Source organism: Salarias fasciatus (assembly GCF_902148845.1).
Source record: "Salarias fasciatus chromosome 23 unlocalized genomic scaffold, fSalaFa1.1 super_scaffold_20, whole genome shotgun sequence".
In the NCBI taxonomy this organism is placed as follows: Eukaryota; Metazoa; Chordata; class Actinopteri; order Blenniiformes; family Blenniidae; genus Salarias; species Salarias fasciatus.
In genome coordinates, this window is record NW_021941230.1 from 4908302 (window position 1) to 4924468 (window position 16167).

Below are 16167 nucleotides of genomic sequence, written 5' to 3' on the forward strand. Positions count from 1 at the left end.
TTCTTCGTCTTGCAAGAGGTACCCGTCCTGCAGTTGCCGTTTGGAAGAATTAAAGCCGTTTCAAATCTGTGCTACTTTTCTACTTTGTTGTTGTTAAATATGGATTCCATTCCATTTCATCTCAATCTGCTTTGCGTTATCTCAGTACCAACCTGGCAGATGTGAATTAAGGACAAACAGTCTGAAAGTTCCGCTGCACAGGTTGTTTGAGTTCTCCAAGAAACACTTCATAAATTCTACAGGAGTGAAATCATGGAACATGTTTTGATCCAGGATCTTTACATTCGGGGGAAAAAAACTTGACCAATCGCCACGTGGACATCTGAGGCAAACAGGTGAGGCCTTGAAGGGAGGGTTTGACTTTTGAGAGTCAACAAGGATGCAAAGCAGACACAGACTAATGCAAAAGGGATGCAAAATAGCCACCAGGAAATGTGAAATATTCCCACAGACAATCAGAAGGAACGCAGAAATATGAAATGCAGTCACAGGATGAAGTATAACCAAGCAGAATGCCAAAAAATAGATGGGAAATAGAGCATAAGAGGTTTGAAAATTGCAAAACAATGAAAGAAAAATGCAACAAACGCAGAAAGGGGATGCAAAATGGTCACAAAGATATGTGACGACAAGATAAATCACAACAAACTGTTCAAAACCATGGAAAAACGGCCAAAAACAGATTGAAAATGGCAAAACTACGATCGAGAGAAATGCAAACCACAGCAAAGGGATGCAAAATATACCAAAACAAATATGAAACAACCACAGGGAGAAACAAGACATGCAAAATAACTGCAAAGGGGGAAAGATAACAAAGGAGATCAAGGCTGGCCAGGAAAAAAAAAAAAACCCAGGAGGTTTGAGAAGCTTCCCTCTAAACTGCAAAAAAATGGGAGCCAAAATACAAGCTATCAGCTGTAAAGTAAAGAAAATCACTGTTAAAACTGCAAAAAAAAGAGACATTTGGAAGGAAAAATGGGAAAATAAGTGTCAAAATAAAGGCTTTGGTGTAGAGATGTAAGAAAATGTTCAATAAATGCTTATTAAACACAAGACAAACAACATACACCACAAAAAAAGTTTGCCTAACCGCAAGATATCAAACTAAATTCCAATTAGATTTTGAGTTTTTACAGTGTAGCATGAGCTCAGCCGCTCACAGTTTGCAGTGATCTAGTAGAGCAGAATAAAAACAGACGCCTTCCAGATCTCTATCTCTGTAATTGTGTTTCCTGTCGGGGGAGTGGGCGGCGCCGACCACCGCCCACTCAAGAGACGCTTGGTCAAACCAAGCTCCAACATCTGCTGGAAAAGGTGAAGATAATAGTGAAGGGAAGAAAAACTGTAATACCCGCTGATTCCAGCAGGGGGCGATGATGGTTTTCCATCGGAACCCATTCAAAAATGTCGATTTTCAAACTATATATAAAAACATAAACAAGCGCCGCCCATCTTTTATATACAGTCTAGTGATGACGTCACGTTAGCTCCGCCCACCTTTTATATACAGTCTATGCATGATGTCACGTTAGCGACGCCCATCTCCTATCTACAGCCTATGGGTCAGGACCACCTGCCACGTTGACCTTCTCGGCGTTGGCGGCGCTGGGCGCGGCCGTGCCGCCGCCACCGCCACCGCCGCCGCTGGTCAGGTTGGCCCCGGTTCCGTTGTAGATGTTCTCCACCTTGGACTCCAGCTTCCCCAGCCGGAGCATGATGTTATCCAGCAGCACGGCGAGGGTCTTCTTCAAGTCTACAAATCAAAAAAAAAAAAAAGAAAGAAAGACAGAAAGAAAGAAAAATAAATATTTATATACTGTAATGATGGATTAATACTTGAAAATCAAGAAATTTAAAAAAATCAGACATTAAAAAGTGAAAATTTCATGCAAATAAAATTATTTACATTAAATATTCAAATTCACACAGTAGAAATACACCGTATTTTATCAACTATTATTGTTTCTGATCTTAAAATTCATACTCTTAACCTTTTTTTGTTTTAAATGTAATAACTTTCTTTGTTTAAAAAAAAGAAAATAGTATTCCAGTGATAAAAATTGGAGGTGGGATTGATGAGGCGTTCAGGTGCATGCATCACTGTCGGAATTTTTAGCTTTTCTTCATTTTTAGAGTCAAAACATAAATGAAAATATATATTTGCATGGCAGGATTCGAACGAACCAGAAAACCAATCCTTTCTGAACATATTAAGCAAATAAAAAATCTATATGAAAGATTAGCATTTAAATACACGAAATTAAAAAAAAAAAAAATCTATGACACAAAAGGTGAAAACTTAATGCAAATTAACGTATTTACAATAAAAGTAAAGTTTTATACAGTAGAAATACATCATATTATTAATTATTACAACTTCATACCTAAAAATTCACATTATAGTGTTGAAAAGAACAAACACAGCATTCTTAACATTTGTTTAGTTAAAAATGCAATAATGTTCTTTATTAATGAAAGACATTACAGATGAGTAGATGAGGCGTTCAGGTGGTGTAAAACTGTAGGACTTCTCAGCCTTTCTTCATTTTTAGGGTCTATAAAGAGGAGAATATTTACAAATAATGTAGGGAACACAAAACAGACCACATTTCTTATGTATTTATGTGCTGCAGCAGATGTTAAGGTCTTTAAAGTCTCTATATTTTTTCTAAAACGCTGCTCACGTCCTTTTATTTCCCAATTTAATCTGCAGCTTTACTGTATCCTCTTGTTTCTCCGGGCATTACAGGACAATCAATTCCAATCCTGGCGTTTCTAATGAAGCCCCCCACGGAGCTGCGCCGCTCTATTAACGGCTTGAATAACTTATCGACGGCGCCTCTGAACCGGAGCTGTTACTGAATTACGCTCCAATGCAGCTTGCTCCAAGTTCAGAGTCCCAGATTTTTTTTTTTTTTTTTGTTTTTTTATGTGGTTGCTGCTTCAGAAGGTGTGCAAGTGGAGCGGTTTCGTTTTATTTAGAGGAAATCTGAAAAGGAAAAGGTAAACGTGGGGAAAAGATGGTACAGAAGGAGGTAACGCAGCTCAAGAACAAGCTAGCTGGGCTTAAAAAGGAGCTAACCTGGCTTTAGAGACGAGAGCAGGTGCTAACTCGGTTCAAGAACACGCTAACCGGCTCAAGAAGATGCTAACTCGGCTTGAGCATGCTCCAACAGGTTTAAGAAAATGCTAACCAGACTCGACAAGGTGCCAACTCGGTTCAAGAGGCTTGAGAAGGCGCTAAATCATCTCGAGAAGGAGCTAATCCGGCTCCAAACAGTGCTAACTCGGTTCGAGAGACTTGATCTTCTCAAATCTCTCGAACTGAGTTAGCACCTTTTCTAGCTAACCTGGCTCGAGAAGGGGCCAACCCTGTTTGAGGAGAAGCTAACCCAGCTTGAGAAGATGCTAACACAGCTCGAGAAGGCACCAACTCAGATGCTAACCTGGCTTGAAAGGCTCAAGAAGATGCTAACCCGGTTCAAGAACATGCTAACCCGGCTCAAGAGGCTTGAGAAGGCAGTAACTTGGCTTGAGACGTCACTAACCTGGCTTCAGAGGCTCAAGAGGACCTCAGCTCATGAACGCGTTAACCTGGCTTTAGAGGCTTCAGAAGGTGCTAACCTGGCTCTGGAAGGGGCTAACCCAGCTTGAGAAGGTGCTAACCCTGCTCGAGAAGGCGCTAAACCAGCTCAAGAAGGCGCTAACCCAGCTCAAGAAGGCGCTAACCCAGCTCAAGAAGGCGCTAACCCTGTCCGAGAAGGTGTTAACCCTGTCCGAGAAGAAGCCAACCCAGCTTGAGAAGACGCTAACATATCTTGAGAAGGCACTAACTCAGCTTGAGAAGAAGCTAAACTGGCTTGAAAGGCTCGAGAAGATGTTAACCCAGTTCAAGAAGGCGTTAATCTCTAACCCAGCTCGAGAAGGCACTAACCTGGCTTTGAGAGGCTAAAGAAAATGCTAACACAGCTCAAGAACCTGGATTTCCGTTATCCAGTAATTACCGGACTTCGACCTACCACTCTATTGAAATTTAGTCCACACGAAATTTGACAGGTGAGGGTGGACAGGCATCTGCGTTGGTTTCAACGCAGATGCTAATTCCGTTAGCATGTCAATGGGCGTTTCCATTAATAGTAGCATGAGCTAGCGGCTTTGATTTTAAATTCCGACTTGTTTTGTTTTTTAGACAGTGGTGTATGTTGTGATAATCTTGTGTATTTGTTCACTTACATGTATATCTTGTTTGTTTCAGTTTTACAGTGCCTTCAGGAGAAAGTAAAAAAAAGCTCAGACCAGCTGAAATCTCATGTGTTCTTTCTGTAGAACTGTTCTCTACATGCCAAACTGAATCCAACATTCATGGAGGGCTGAACTATTAATGTTCATGAAGTTGAATCGAACTTTAATTTGATGGTTATAAAGTTATTTACATCATTAATGCAGTTATTAAACCTTTGAGGCTACACACTAAAACATGTTGGGTTAAAAACAACCCAATATGGGTTATTTTTTAACCCAACACTGGTTAGATATTGAACAGAACACATGCTGGGTCATTCTGACCCAACATGTTGGGCTGGTTTCCTTAAACCAACAGTTGGGTTATTTGATCAACCCAGTTGGGGTTATTCAAATAAGCCAACTAAAGGCTCGGTTACACTACACTGTTGGGTTCTTTTTACTCAATCAGCTAGGTTGCTAAGTTCCAATTTTTAATTATATGACATTGTAGCATCGAGCGGTGACTGAAGGCGAGAGACGAGGCTTTTAACTCCTCTTTGCTCAACCGGCCAGACTCTGTCAGGAGGGAGGAGAAGGTCTGCTGACAGAGTGAAGGTATGTAATCGCTCCAGTGCCCCGCAATCAGAAACAGAAAAAAAAAAAAAAAGGCTAAATAAACTTTAATACTAAATGATAATGTACTGACCAGGCCCGCTGACGGGGGGGACAAATGGGTCTAATGTCCCGGGCCCAGAAGTAAAGGTGGGGGGGGCCCATCCAGCACTCCACCCCCGGCTCCCAACGCAGCATGCAGTCACCACGCTGTACCGCTCCACAACTCTCCCGTCCGACACCGCATGCAGGCGCCACACCACACGTCTCAAAGTTAGCACCTTCTCTAGCTAACCCGGCTCAACAGTGCGCTAACCTGGCTTGAGAGGAGCTAACTCGGCTTGGGGAGATGCTAACCCGGCTTGAGAAGACGCTAACTCAGCTCGGGAAGATGCTAACCTGGCCCGAGAAGGCGCTAACCTGGCTCGAGAGGAGCTAACCTGGCTGAAGAAGATGCTAACCCGGCTTGAGAAGACACTAACTCAGCTCGGGAATATGCTAACCTGGCCCGAGAAGGCGCTAACGCTCGAGAGGAGCTAACTTGGCTGAAGAAGATGCTAACCCGGCTCGAGAAGACGCTAACTCAACTCAGGAAGACCCAAACCGGCTCAAGAACGCGCTAACCTTGCTCGAGAGGAGCTAACCTGACTCAAGAAGATGCTAACCTGGCTCGAGAAGATGCTAACTCAGCTCGGGAAGATGCTAACCAGGCCCGAGAAGATGCTAACCTGGCTCGAGAAGATGCTAACTCAGCTCGGGAAGATGCTAACCTGGCCCGAGAAGGCGCTAACATGGCTCAAGAAGATGCTAGAAGATGCTAACCCGGCTCAAGAAGATGCTAACCCGGCTCGGGAAGACGCTAACCAGGCCCGAGAAGGCGCTAACCTGGCTTGAGAGGCTCAAGAAGATGCTAACCCGGTACAAGAAGAAGATAATCTCGCTCAAGCAGACGTTAACTCAACTCCAGAACAAGTCAAGTCATGAAGACACCAACTTCGCAGGGCTGCAGCTGATTGTTCTGGCAATTATTTGAGTAATAAATTCATTTTCAATAAATTTCTTAATTTCCCAGAAATACATACGCTCTTCGCACATCTTCTCCAACATCAAAAGCATAAATGAGATGTTACTGAGCAACAGTGTCTATTGTATGGTATTCACTTTACTAATGCTATATATTTTTTTAGAGTATAGCAATCTGTTGATCTATGTATATTTATGAAGTTTAGTGTTCTCTGAACTTAGGTATATACTTATACCAATTATTATGTTTTTGTTGCATGCCTCTTATGTTTCTACTTAATAAAGGAAATGTGAATTTCTCTTGGAGCTCAATAAAGCATCTGCATGTACTGTGCACATCAATCTTCCCACAATGCATTTCAGTAACCAAATCGCTCCAGGGTCTCTCCACGACTCACCGTAGGCCGTCATGGTCCCACGTACGGCCGTCCATGACGCCCTGGTTCTCCTCGGCCAGCGCCTTGATGTAGCGCTTGCTGAGGTCCAGGATCTGCTGGCGCAGCACGGCGCTGCTCTCGTGGGCCGGCCCGCTTGCTGGATGGTGAAGTGCAGCAGCATCATCCCCCAGATGAAGCCGAAGCTCACCAGGAAGAAGCCCAGCTTCTGGGAGGACAGCTTCCACAGGAAGGGCGTGGCCATGCTGCCTTCAGGGACCGGGCGGGGGCGGGGGGAGGGGGGGGGGGGTTGTCTTTGGGTTTATGGGAGGAGAATCAGGAGGGGAGGCGGGGCATGGCGGGCGGAGTCAGTTGCGTGGCGGCGGGCAGGGTTTCCTTCTCTGACCATCCTGACGGCTCAGTGGCATCTCAGAGGAGAGAATCCAACCTGATGCATGCTGGGAAGAAGAAGAGGGTGGAGAAGAAGAACAAACATACTTTACCATACCATTTATGGAAATTTATTTAAACATGTTCAGCAAGAAAAGTAGTCATAGCAACTAAAACACCTGTTAGAGGAGAAGGAGGAAGAGGAGGAGGGGTACAAGAAGGAGAAGTAGAAGTAGAAGTAGAAGTAGAAGAAGAAGAACAAGAAGAACAAGAAGGAGAAGAAGGAGAGGAAGAAGAAGAAGGAGAAGGAGAGGAAGAAGAAGTACAAGAAACAGGAAGAGGAAGAAGAAGAAGAAACAGGAAGAGGAAGAAGACGACGAAGAAGAAGAAACAGGAAGAGGAAGAAGAGCAAGAGCAAGAGCAAGAAGAAGAAGAAGAAGAAGAGCAAGAAGAAGAAGAAGAAGAAGAAGAGCAAGAAGAAGAAGAAGAAGAAGAAGAGCAAGAAGAAGAAGAAGAAGAGCAAGAAGAAGAAGAAGAAGAAGAATCATGGGTTAGAAGGCGGTTAGCTCCAGATATCCGGGGAGTTCCAGCAGTAACTCTAATCTCACTCCGACCAGATTACAGTTCCAAACCATTTACCTGAGAATCCGAAAGACCAGAGGAGCTAAACTCCCCTCCGACTCCTCGTTGATTGATCGTTCTCTACCCTATACATGTACGATCGAGCACGGATCCTCCCAAAATGTAAACATTTGGATAGTCGACGATCCGCCTCCGTCGCTGACAAGTGGAGACACGACGAGAATGTTAAAGACCGTCTGAAGCGAAGCCTCCCGGCAGGAGGAATGAAGGAAACGGTCTATCTGTAGCAGACCCGGACCAGGTGTTACGGTTTATATAACACACAATCTACATTCTGTATGGAATAATTCCATTTATAAGAAGCTTCATGAGCTCCATTAGTCTCATTTCACACTGAAACAGTGGACAGTTTCAAGTCCCTGGGTGTTCACCGCAACAATCAACAACACCGACGCTCTGGACAAGAAGGGCCAGAGTGGCCTCCACCTTCTGAGGAGACTGAGACTCAACCAGCTGGTCAGGAGGGCCAGCTCCGTCCTGGGCTGTCCTCTGGACTCTGTGGAGGATGTTGGCCAAGCTCACATCCATTATGGACAGCAGACCTCACCCACCGCACCAGATGGTAGAGGAGCTCAGCAGCTTCATCCCCACCGCTGTCAGACTGGACAACTCTACTGTATAGAATATTATAATATCCTGCAACCATGGACACTATAAACCACTCATTCTGCAGCACAAAAACCTACTTTATCAATTTCTTTTCCCACCCTGAATAGAAATAGTGTCTTGACTTCCGTCGGCCAGGTGACAGCGGAGCTAGGAAGAGTTTAGACCATACTCTTTCTTAGATGTACCTCAGAATCAGAAATGTTTTCATTGGCCAAGTACAGCTGCCCATACAAGGAATTTGATGTGGTGACGAGACAACAAGGCAGCCATTTCTGGCACCTTATCTTCAAAGGGTAAACAACAGTTCGCTTCAGTTCATCGGTCCAGAGGAGACGCTCCGGTCGTTCCGACAAAAAGTATCTACTGTTTTTTTCCCACCCTGAATAGAAATAGCTGCCCGACTTCTCTCGGCCAGGTGACAGCGGAACTAGGAAGAGTTTGGACCATACCCTTAGATGTACCTATGCTTCTAGATGGGCCACAAGTACTGGAAAAAAAATCCCATTTCCAGAAAAGAGACGCTCCGGTCATTCTGGCAAAAAAAAAATACCATGCTCTTTCTTAGATGTACCAATGCTTATTTATAATGTTCTACAACCATGGACACTATATAAACCACTCATTCTGCTGCGCTAAAACCTACGTTGTATGTATTATAGTTCCTGTCATATTTTAAGATTTCCACTGAATATAAAGATAGATCTTTCCTGTTTTAGATTTCTATTATTCTATTAAGATTTCTACTATTAATTATTGGTTACTTTGTGAGATCAATAAAGTCTATTCTATTCCATTTTAAAGGTTAAAGGTGCATTAAGGAGTTTTACAACCTTAAAAATACTTATTTTCCACCATAAATATGTTACACATTTTTAATGATGTGTACGATGTGCCCTGACATATTCATTACAAGAACCTCTAACAGCGCTAAATTGTCACTTGAAAGTTGCAGTGCCGGTCCGGCACCAGCATTTTTTTGGGGAGAATTTGAAAGGAATGACGTAATGCACGCTCCGGCTTGTTAAGTTTCGTCTTGTCCGCCATTACTCCGCCAGATGCTTAGTGAGCAACAACTGAGCAGGATCTTCCAGAAAGTAAGAAAAGAAAAGAAAAGACTGGCTTCTAGCACTGCCACAACTCCAGCACAGACTCCACCAGGTAAAAGAAACTTAAATTTTACCTGAGCGCTACTAAACGAGCGAGGAAGGAGTCCCCTTCTTCCGTGCACGCGAGCCACAGGCACGGGTTTTTCACTAAGCTGCATTACGCCCAAGGCCTGCAGGGGGCGTTGTTTCGCATAAAATGTGCAAAATTCTCAATGCACCTTTAAATGTGTTTCGGACTAATTTTATTGGATGGAAACTGACAAAAACTCAGCTGTTGGTCAGACTCTGGTTTCTGCAAAAGCTTGACAAAAAAGCTTGAATTGGCCAGAACTCAAAACTGGAGAGGGATGCAAATTTGCCAAAAAGAGACATATTTAAAATTGCAAAACTAGAGAGGGATGCAAAACAACCGCAGAGGGATGCAAAATTGCAAAAGTAGAGAGGGATGCAAAACAACTGCAGAGGGATGCAAAATTGCATAACTAGAGAGGGATGCAAAACAACCACAGAGGGATGCAAAATTGCAAAAGTAGAGAGGGATGCAAAACAACTGCAGAGGGATGCAAAATTGCAAAACTAGAGAGGGATGCAAAACAACTGCAGAGGGATGTAAAATTGCAAAACTAGAGAGGAATGCAAAACAACTGCAGAGGGATGCAAAATTGCAAAACTAGAGAGGAATGCAAAACAATTGCAGAGGGATGCAAAATTGTCAAAAAGAGACATATTTAAAATTGCAAAACTAGAGAGGGATACAAAACAACTGCAGAGGGATGCAAAATTGCAAAACTAGAGAGGGATGCAAAACAATTGCAGAGGGATGCAAAATTGCAAAACTAGAGAGGGATGCAAAACAACCACAGAGGGATGCAAAATTGCAAAAGTAGAGAGGAATGCAAAACAATTGCAGAGGGATGCAAAATTGCAAAACTAGAGAGGGATGCAAAACAATTGCAGAGGGATGCAAAACTGCAAAACTAGAGAGGGATGCAAAACAACCACAGAGGGATGCAAAATTGCAAAACTAGAGAGGGATGCAAAACAACTGCAGAGGGATGCAAAATTGCAAAACTAGAGAGGGATGCAAAACAACTGCAGAGGAATGCAAAATTGTCAAAAAGAGACATATTTAAAATTGCAAAACTATAGAGGGATGCAAAACTGCAGAGGGATGCAAAATAGCCCCAGAGATGTGAAGAAGCCATAAAGTTATAATAGCACCGAGAAAATGTCCAAAAACAGACAAAAAGATACAAAAAAAAAAAATCAATATGTAGAAATATTCACGCTACAGGATGCATCATCCTGAATTACACAAGTTCTGATCACATCTTTGTCAAAGAGGAAGAAGGTCAGCAGTTCCACAGAATCTTAAAAACCGCAAACCTCAGGCGTTATTCAGTACAGGCAACAGGAAGTACGTGCGCAACTTCCTCTGTGTCGGTGCACGGTATCTCAGCCGTGCACAGACGTAGCTGTCCGACTTGTTAGGCTGCAGCCCTGTGGCGATTCAGAAGCTGTTAAAAAGCTAAACAAGCCTTAACCGACAACCTCCAGGCGAAATAAATGCTTCTACACTGTAAAAAACTGCAAAAATTCTAAATCTTATCAAGTTCATTGGTCTTGATTCTTGATTTAATATTCTTCTATCCAGATCGCTCTTTCAGTAAAATCTACTTGCTGCATGGACACATCATTCACTAGTTTAAACACTCACTTTCTTTACTTTACTGTTGATATCTTGGATATGGGTGCCATTTTTTTTACAGTGTGGCTTTGAGCAACAACAGCAACACACAAGTCTTTCCAGATTAGGGGGAAAAGAGAAGAAGTGTGGGGAGAGGAATTTAGTTGCAAACCAAAAAACACACGGCAAAAAATTCAAAATCCAAGCAAGTGCTTTAAACTTGTTTTGAGTGAAAAAGTCTCATTTTACTTGATTTAAGATGAATTCATTTAAAATTACATTTCATCGAGATAGATTTTTTTTTATCTTAAATTAAGATACTTCCACTTTTAAAAACTAGAAGTCCACCAATAGAAGAAGTGAAAATTGTCTTGAAATCAGAGAACTTCTCTTAAATCAAATCTTTCTAGCTTGATGAAATATAATTTAAGTGAATTTATCTTAAATCTCAAAATAGGCTAGCGCAACATATACACTGCAAAAAATTTAAATCTGACCAAGTTGTTTTTAAACATGTTTTGAGCGAAAATGTCTAATTTTACAGTATTTAAGATGAATTCACTTAAAAATTACATTTCATCAAGACAGAAAGACTTGGATTTTACAGAACTTCTTTTAAATCAAGTCTTTATGTGTTGCTGAAACACCATTTTTAAGTGAATTTAACCTAAATCCAGGAAAATGAGACATTTTAACTCAAAACATGTTTAAAATTTTTTTTGGATTTTTTACAGTGGAAGCGCAACTGATTTAATCTTTATTGAAGAGGCCGATCATCTCCTCTCAGTTACCTTCCGCCGGGTACTTCGGAGTCTTAATTTGCCACCCGGCTACTAAGGTTGCAGGATATATACAGTCCGCCGTAACTTGAGACGACGCCGTGGCGACTTGCCAAAGGGCAGGGGTGGGGGGGTTCATTGTTTTGGGAGGGAGCAGAGAGTTAAAAATCCTTGTGAGGCATTCAAGGAATCAGTGTCAATCTAAATCGGCTGCGGACGGCTTGAAATTCCAGCTTCCCCTGTTCAGGGTTAGGAATGAGGCACCTGCGGTCGGAGCAATTCTGTCAAGAAGTCAACCAAACTATAAGAATAATAGACGAAATAACCAAAAAGAAATGCTAGATTGTTCAAAAAATGACGGTTAAGGAAGTCAAAGGGACTCCCAATGGCTACAAAGAAGCACAAAATGATCATAAGTAGATGTAAAATTGCTATAATGGAAACAAAAATGATTGCAAAGTGACTCAAACTGGCCACAAAGATGTATAAGACTACCACCAAGAGATAAAAAATCAATTCAAAAAGAAAGAATAACAGAAAGGGACTCCCAATGGCTACAAAGAAGTGCAAAATGACCACAAGTAGATGTAAAATCGCCATGACGAAAACAATAATGACTGCTAAGGGATTCCCAATGGCCACAGAAACATACAAAACGACGACCAACCGATGTAAAATCCTTTGAAAAAAGAATTATTACCAGAAAGGGATTCCCAACGGCTACAAAAACATGCAAAATGATGACCAACCGATGTAAAATCCTTTGAAAAGGGAAAACGTACCACAAAGGGACTCCCAATGTTCACAAAGAAGCACACAATGACCACAAATAGATGGAAAAATCACCACGACAGACACAAAAATAAATGACTGCAAAGGGTTTCCCAATGGCTACAACAATATACAACATGATGACTGACAGAATTACAAAATCCTTTGAAGAGAGAAAAATTACCACAAAGGGATTCCCAATGGCCACAAAAACATATAAAATGATGACCAACTGATGTGAAAACCTTTGAAAAGAGAAAAAAATACCAGAAAGGGACTCCCAATGGTCACAAAGGAGCAAAAAAATGACCCCAAATAGATAGATAAATCACCACAATGGAAACAAAAATGACTGCAAAGTGACTCTAAATGGTCACAAAGACACAAAATAACCACTTCTAGATACAAAACCAGTACTAAAGGGACAGAAATTATCATAGTGGGACTCCCAATGGCACTGCAGAGGAATAAAATGACAAACCATAAATGACCAAAAAGTAAATATAAACACAACTGAAAACGATGTCACATTTGTCCAAAACAATCTCGATTTGACACAAATGAGCATCTAGGGAAAATGAGCACATCACACCAACATAAATAGCAACATGCAGAGAAACGCACACATATAGTTTTACACCACAGTACTACTCCCAAAAAAAGAAAGTGCACTGAAAAATTAGGAAAAACTTTCCAATTTTCTTGAATTTGCTTACTTATTTCAAAATAAAAGTATCTTAGTTTAAGATTAAAAAAAATCTGCCAATAGAAAAAGGGAAAATTGTCTTGATTAAAGAACTTCTCTTAAATCAAGTCTTTCTATCTTTATAAAATATATCTTTTAAATGAATTTATATTAAATCAATAACAATGAGACTTTTACGCTGGAAAGTTTGGAAAAATTGGTCAGATTTTGAATTTTTGCAGTGCAGAAACGCCCCGTCAGCACGGTTCCAGGAGTTCACTGGGACGCCGCCCTCAATCCGTCGCATGGCGGGGGATTAAGAACCGACCGTGACACGGCATCATTGTCAGAAGCAATCATCTCTTAGAGGAAATAATAACAATAATAATATCTTCCCACCAAACCTCAATCCTAATCTCTCGGCCGGGGGCCAGATGGCCGAGCCGAGGTAGAAAGACTCCACCGCCACATCTGTGGTCGGAGCTGAAAATACCTTTTAAGTGCAGTTCGGAATGGATTCATTCCGCCGCATTACTCCAGGTCTAAGAGAAAAAAGCCGGCGCTTCTGCCCGACGGGAATAACATCGACTAAGAGCTTGTTGCATAAGTGTAAAAAAAAAAAAAGAAGAAGAAGGAGAAGATATGCTCTGGATGGAGAATCAGACATCAATTATGGATCGGCTTTGGCAAAAAGGATCCATTTCTTTTCAAGCCTGAATAGAAATAGCTGCTGGACTTGGACGGCGGAGCTAGGAAGAGTTTAGACCGTACTCTTTCTCAGATGTACCTACGCTTCCAGATGGACCATTTCCAGAGAGGAGACACTCCGGTTGTTCCAGCAAAAAGTAACCATTTTATTTCCCACCCTGAACAGAAATAGCATCTTGACTTCTCTCGGCCAGGTGACGGTGGAGCTAGGAAGAGTTAAGACCACGCTCTTTCTTAGATGTACCTACGCGTCCAGATGGACAACAGTCTCATTTTCAGAGGAGACATTTTGGTTGTTCTGGCAAAAAGTACCCATTTTTTTTCCCCCACCCTGAAAAAAAAAAGCTGCCCAACTTTTCGACGGCGGAGCTAGGAAGACTTTAGATCGAACTCTTTCTCAGATGTACCTACACTTCCAGACTGACCTATTTCCAGAGAAGAGACGTTCCGGTTGTTCCAGCAAAATGCATTCTTTTTTTTTTCCCCCATTCTGAATAGAAATAATGTCTTGACTTCTCTCGGCCAGGTGGCGACGGAGCTTGGAAGAGTTTAGACCATGCTCTTTCCTAGATGTACAGACACTTTTAGATGGACCACAACTACTTTAAAAAAGTCCCTTTTCCAGAAAAGAGACGCTCTGGTTGTTCTGGAAAAAGTACCACGCTCATTCTTACACTGTGTTTCCATCAGACGCGACGCGACTTTTTCGAGCGATGAGATTACATACTAAGCCAATGTAATTACGCGATTGCGCTCAATCTTGAGCGGCGAGCAATGAAGCGTTTCCAGCGGAAATTCGCTTGCCGCTCGAGTTGAAATAAATGAACTTTTCAAGCGAATTTGCTAGTTGACAGCCGATCAGCGTGGAGGTCGTCACGGACGTGACGGGTTGGAGTGACGTGATGCCACGGCAAGCGGTGAAGGCTTTTTGCAGCAATAAAACTCGAGCGTCTAGGGCCGCGCTATTTCATTAGTCATGCAAATGAATTTGCATTCACCGCTTCTGATGGAAACACAGCATTAGACGCACCAACACTTCTCGATGGACCATGGTCTCCTTTTCATAGAGGAGACACTCTGGTCATTCTGGTCAAAAGCGTCCATTGTTTTTTCCACACTGAACTGAAATAGCGTCTTGTCTTCTCTCGGCCAGGTGACAGCGGAGCTAGGAAGCGTTAAGACTGTACTCTTTCTTAGATGTACCTACATTTCCAGACGGACCACAACTACTGGGAAAAGTCTCATTTTCCAGAGAGAAGACACTCCAGTCGTTCCAGCAAAAAGTGTCCATTGTGTTTTCCACCCTGAATTGAAATAGCGTCTTGACTTCTCTTGGCCAGGTGACGGCAGAGCTAGGAAGAGTTTAGACCATACTCTCTCTTAAGGCCCATTCACACTGCCAAATGATTTCCGCATTTTTGCGCCCAAATATAACTGAAAAACAACGGGAAACATGCGTTTATTGGCGGTGAAAATCCTGGTGGCGCGTCAGAGGCATTTTTCTGGCACGCTTTGGGGTCTTTGCGGTGCGTCGGGGCGTTCCGGCGTCGGCAGCGCGTTTTTGCGGCCGACACTGAAGTTGGGAAATCTGAACTTTTTGCGGCAAACCAATCAGAGAGCATCTCTCAGGTGACGTAGATCAGGGGGCTGGGACCGATGAAAGCGACACTCATCCTGACGCAGCTCCTGGAGCAAATGGTGAAACTCACCAAACTCCGACCGTCTCTGGATAATATCGTGCGCCCAGGCATGGCGTACTGTCCGCCGACAGCCTCGTCGTCTGGTTTTATTAAGCAAATACCACTCGCTCAATAGGGTCAGCCATGATGCTAAGCTAACACAGGAAATAAGGCCGGAAGCCCCGCCTTCCCACCACAGACTTGCCGCGTGTCAACGGGGGCCCCGACGTTTTTCAGCGTCGGACCTCGAAATTGACCCGCATTCAACCCTTGTCTCTTCTGCCTCAAAAAACGCAAGTACCTACGCCTCCAGATGGTCTCATTTCCAGAGAGGAGACTCTCCAGTCATTCCAAGGCGGCCTCGAGCCCTGTGGCGACACGGCCTCTGTTCCCACGGTGACCGCCGTGCCTCTGCATCTTAATGAACTCCTTCCACAAAACAAGCCCCACCTCTTAATTATCCATGAGGTTCCGCCAGCTTGAAGGTGTGACCAGAACGTCCAAAAACATACCCTACACAATCGGCGTCCTCGAGGGACTCGGACACTTCAGACGTTCATATTCGTAGCGATTTAACCAGTTTTGACCGTTTATCTGTCTAAGAGCGCAACAGTAGTTGGAAATCAAGTACTTGGAAATAAAATTACAGATATTAGAGTTTTTGAGACAGATCAGGAAAGGGTCGCCCAGTCCTATCAGCTGCAGTCACCCCACCGAAAGCGACAGTCAGGGGTCAACCGGAGGGAATCTACAAACTGTACAGAGTATCCTGGCAAAAATAAAAGGAATTGAATCAGCAGTTTGGGGGGAGAGAAACAGAAATATGCTGAAATTCAGGTGACAGAGCGATTTTCAACAAGCTCCAGGAAAAAAAT

General features: G+C 42.8%; 1 protein-coding gene across 1 annotated transcript in view; it reads right to left on the minus strand.

Moving 5' to 3' along the window:
* mgat5 (alpha-1,6-mannosylglycoprotein 6-beta-N-acetylglucosaminyltransferase) overlaps nucleotides 1-16167 on the minus strand; it is a 72675-nt gene that overhangs the window by 54112 nt on the left and 2396 nt on the right. The window contains 4 exon segments of the mRNA XM_030086187.1: nucleotides 1577-1756; nucleotides 6261-6286; nucleotides 6288-6385; nucleotides 6388-6694. Coding sequence (XP_029942047.1) covers nucleotides 1577-1756; nucleotides 6261-6286; nucleotides 6288-6385; nucleotides 6388-6501 — 418 coding nt within the window. The 5' untranslated portion in view covers nucleotides 6502-6694.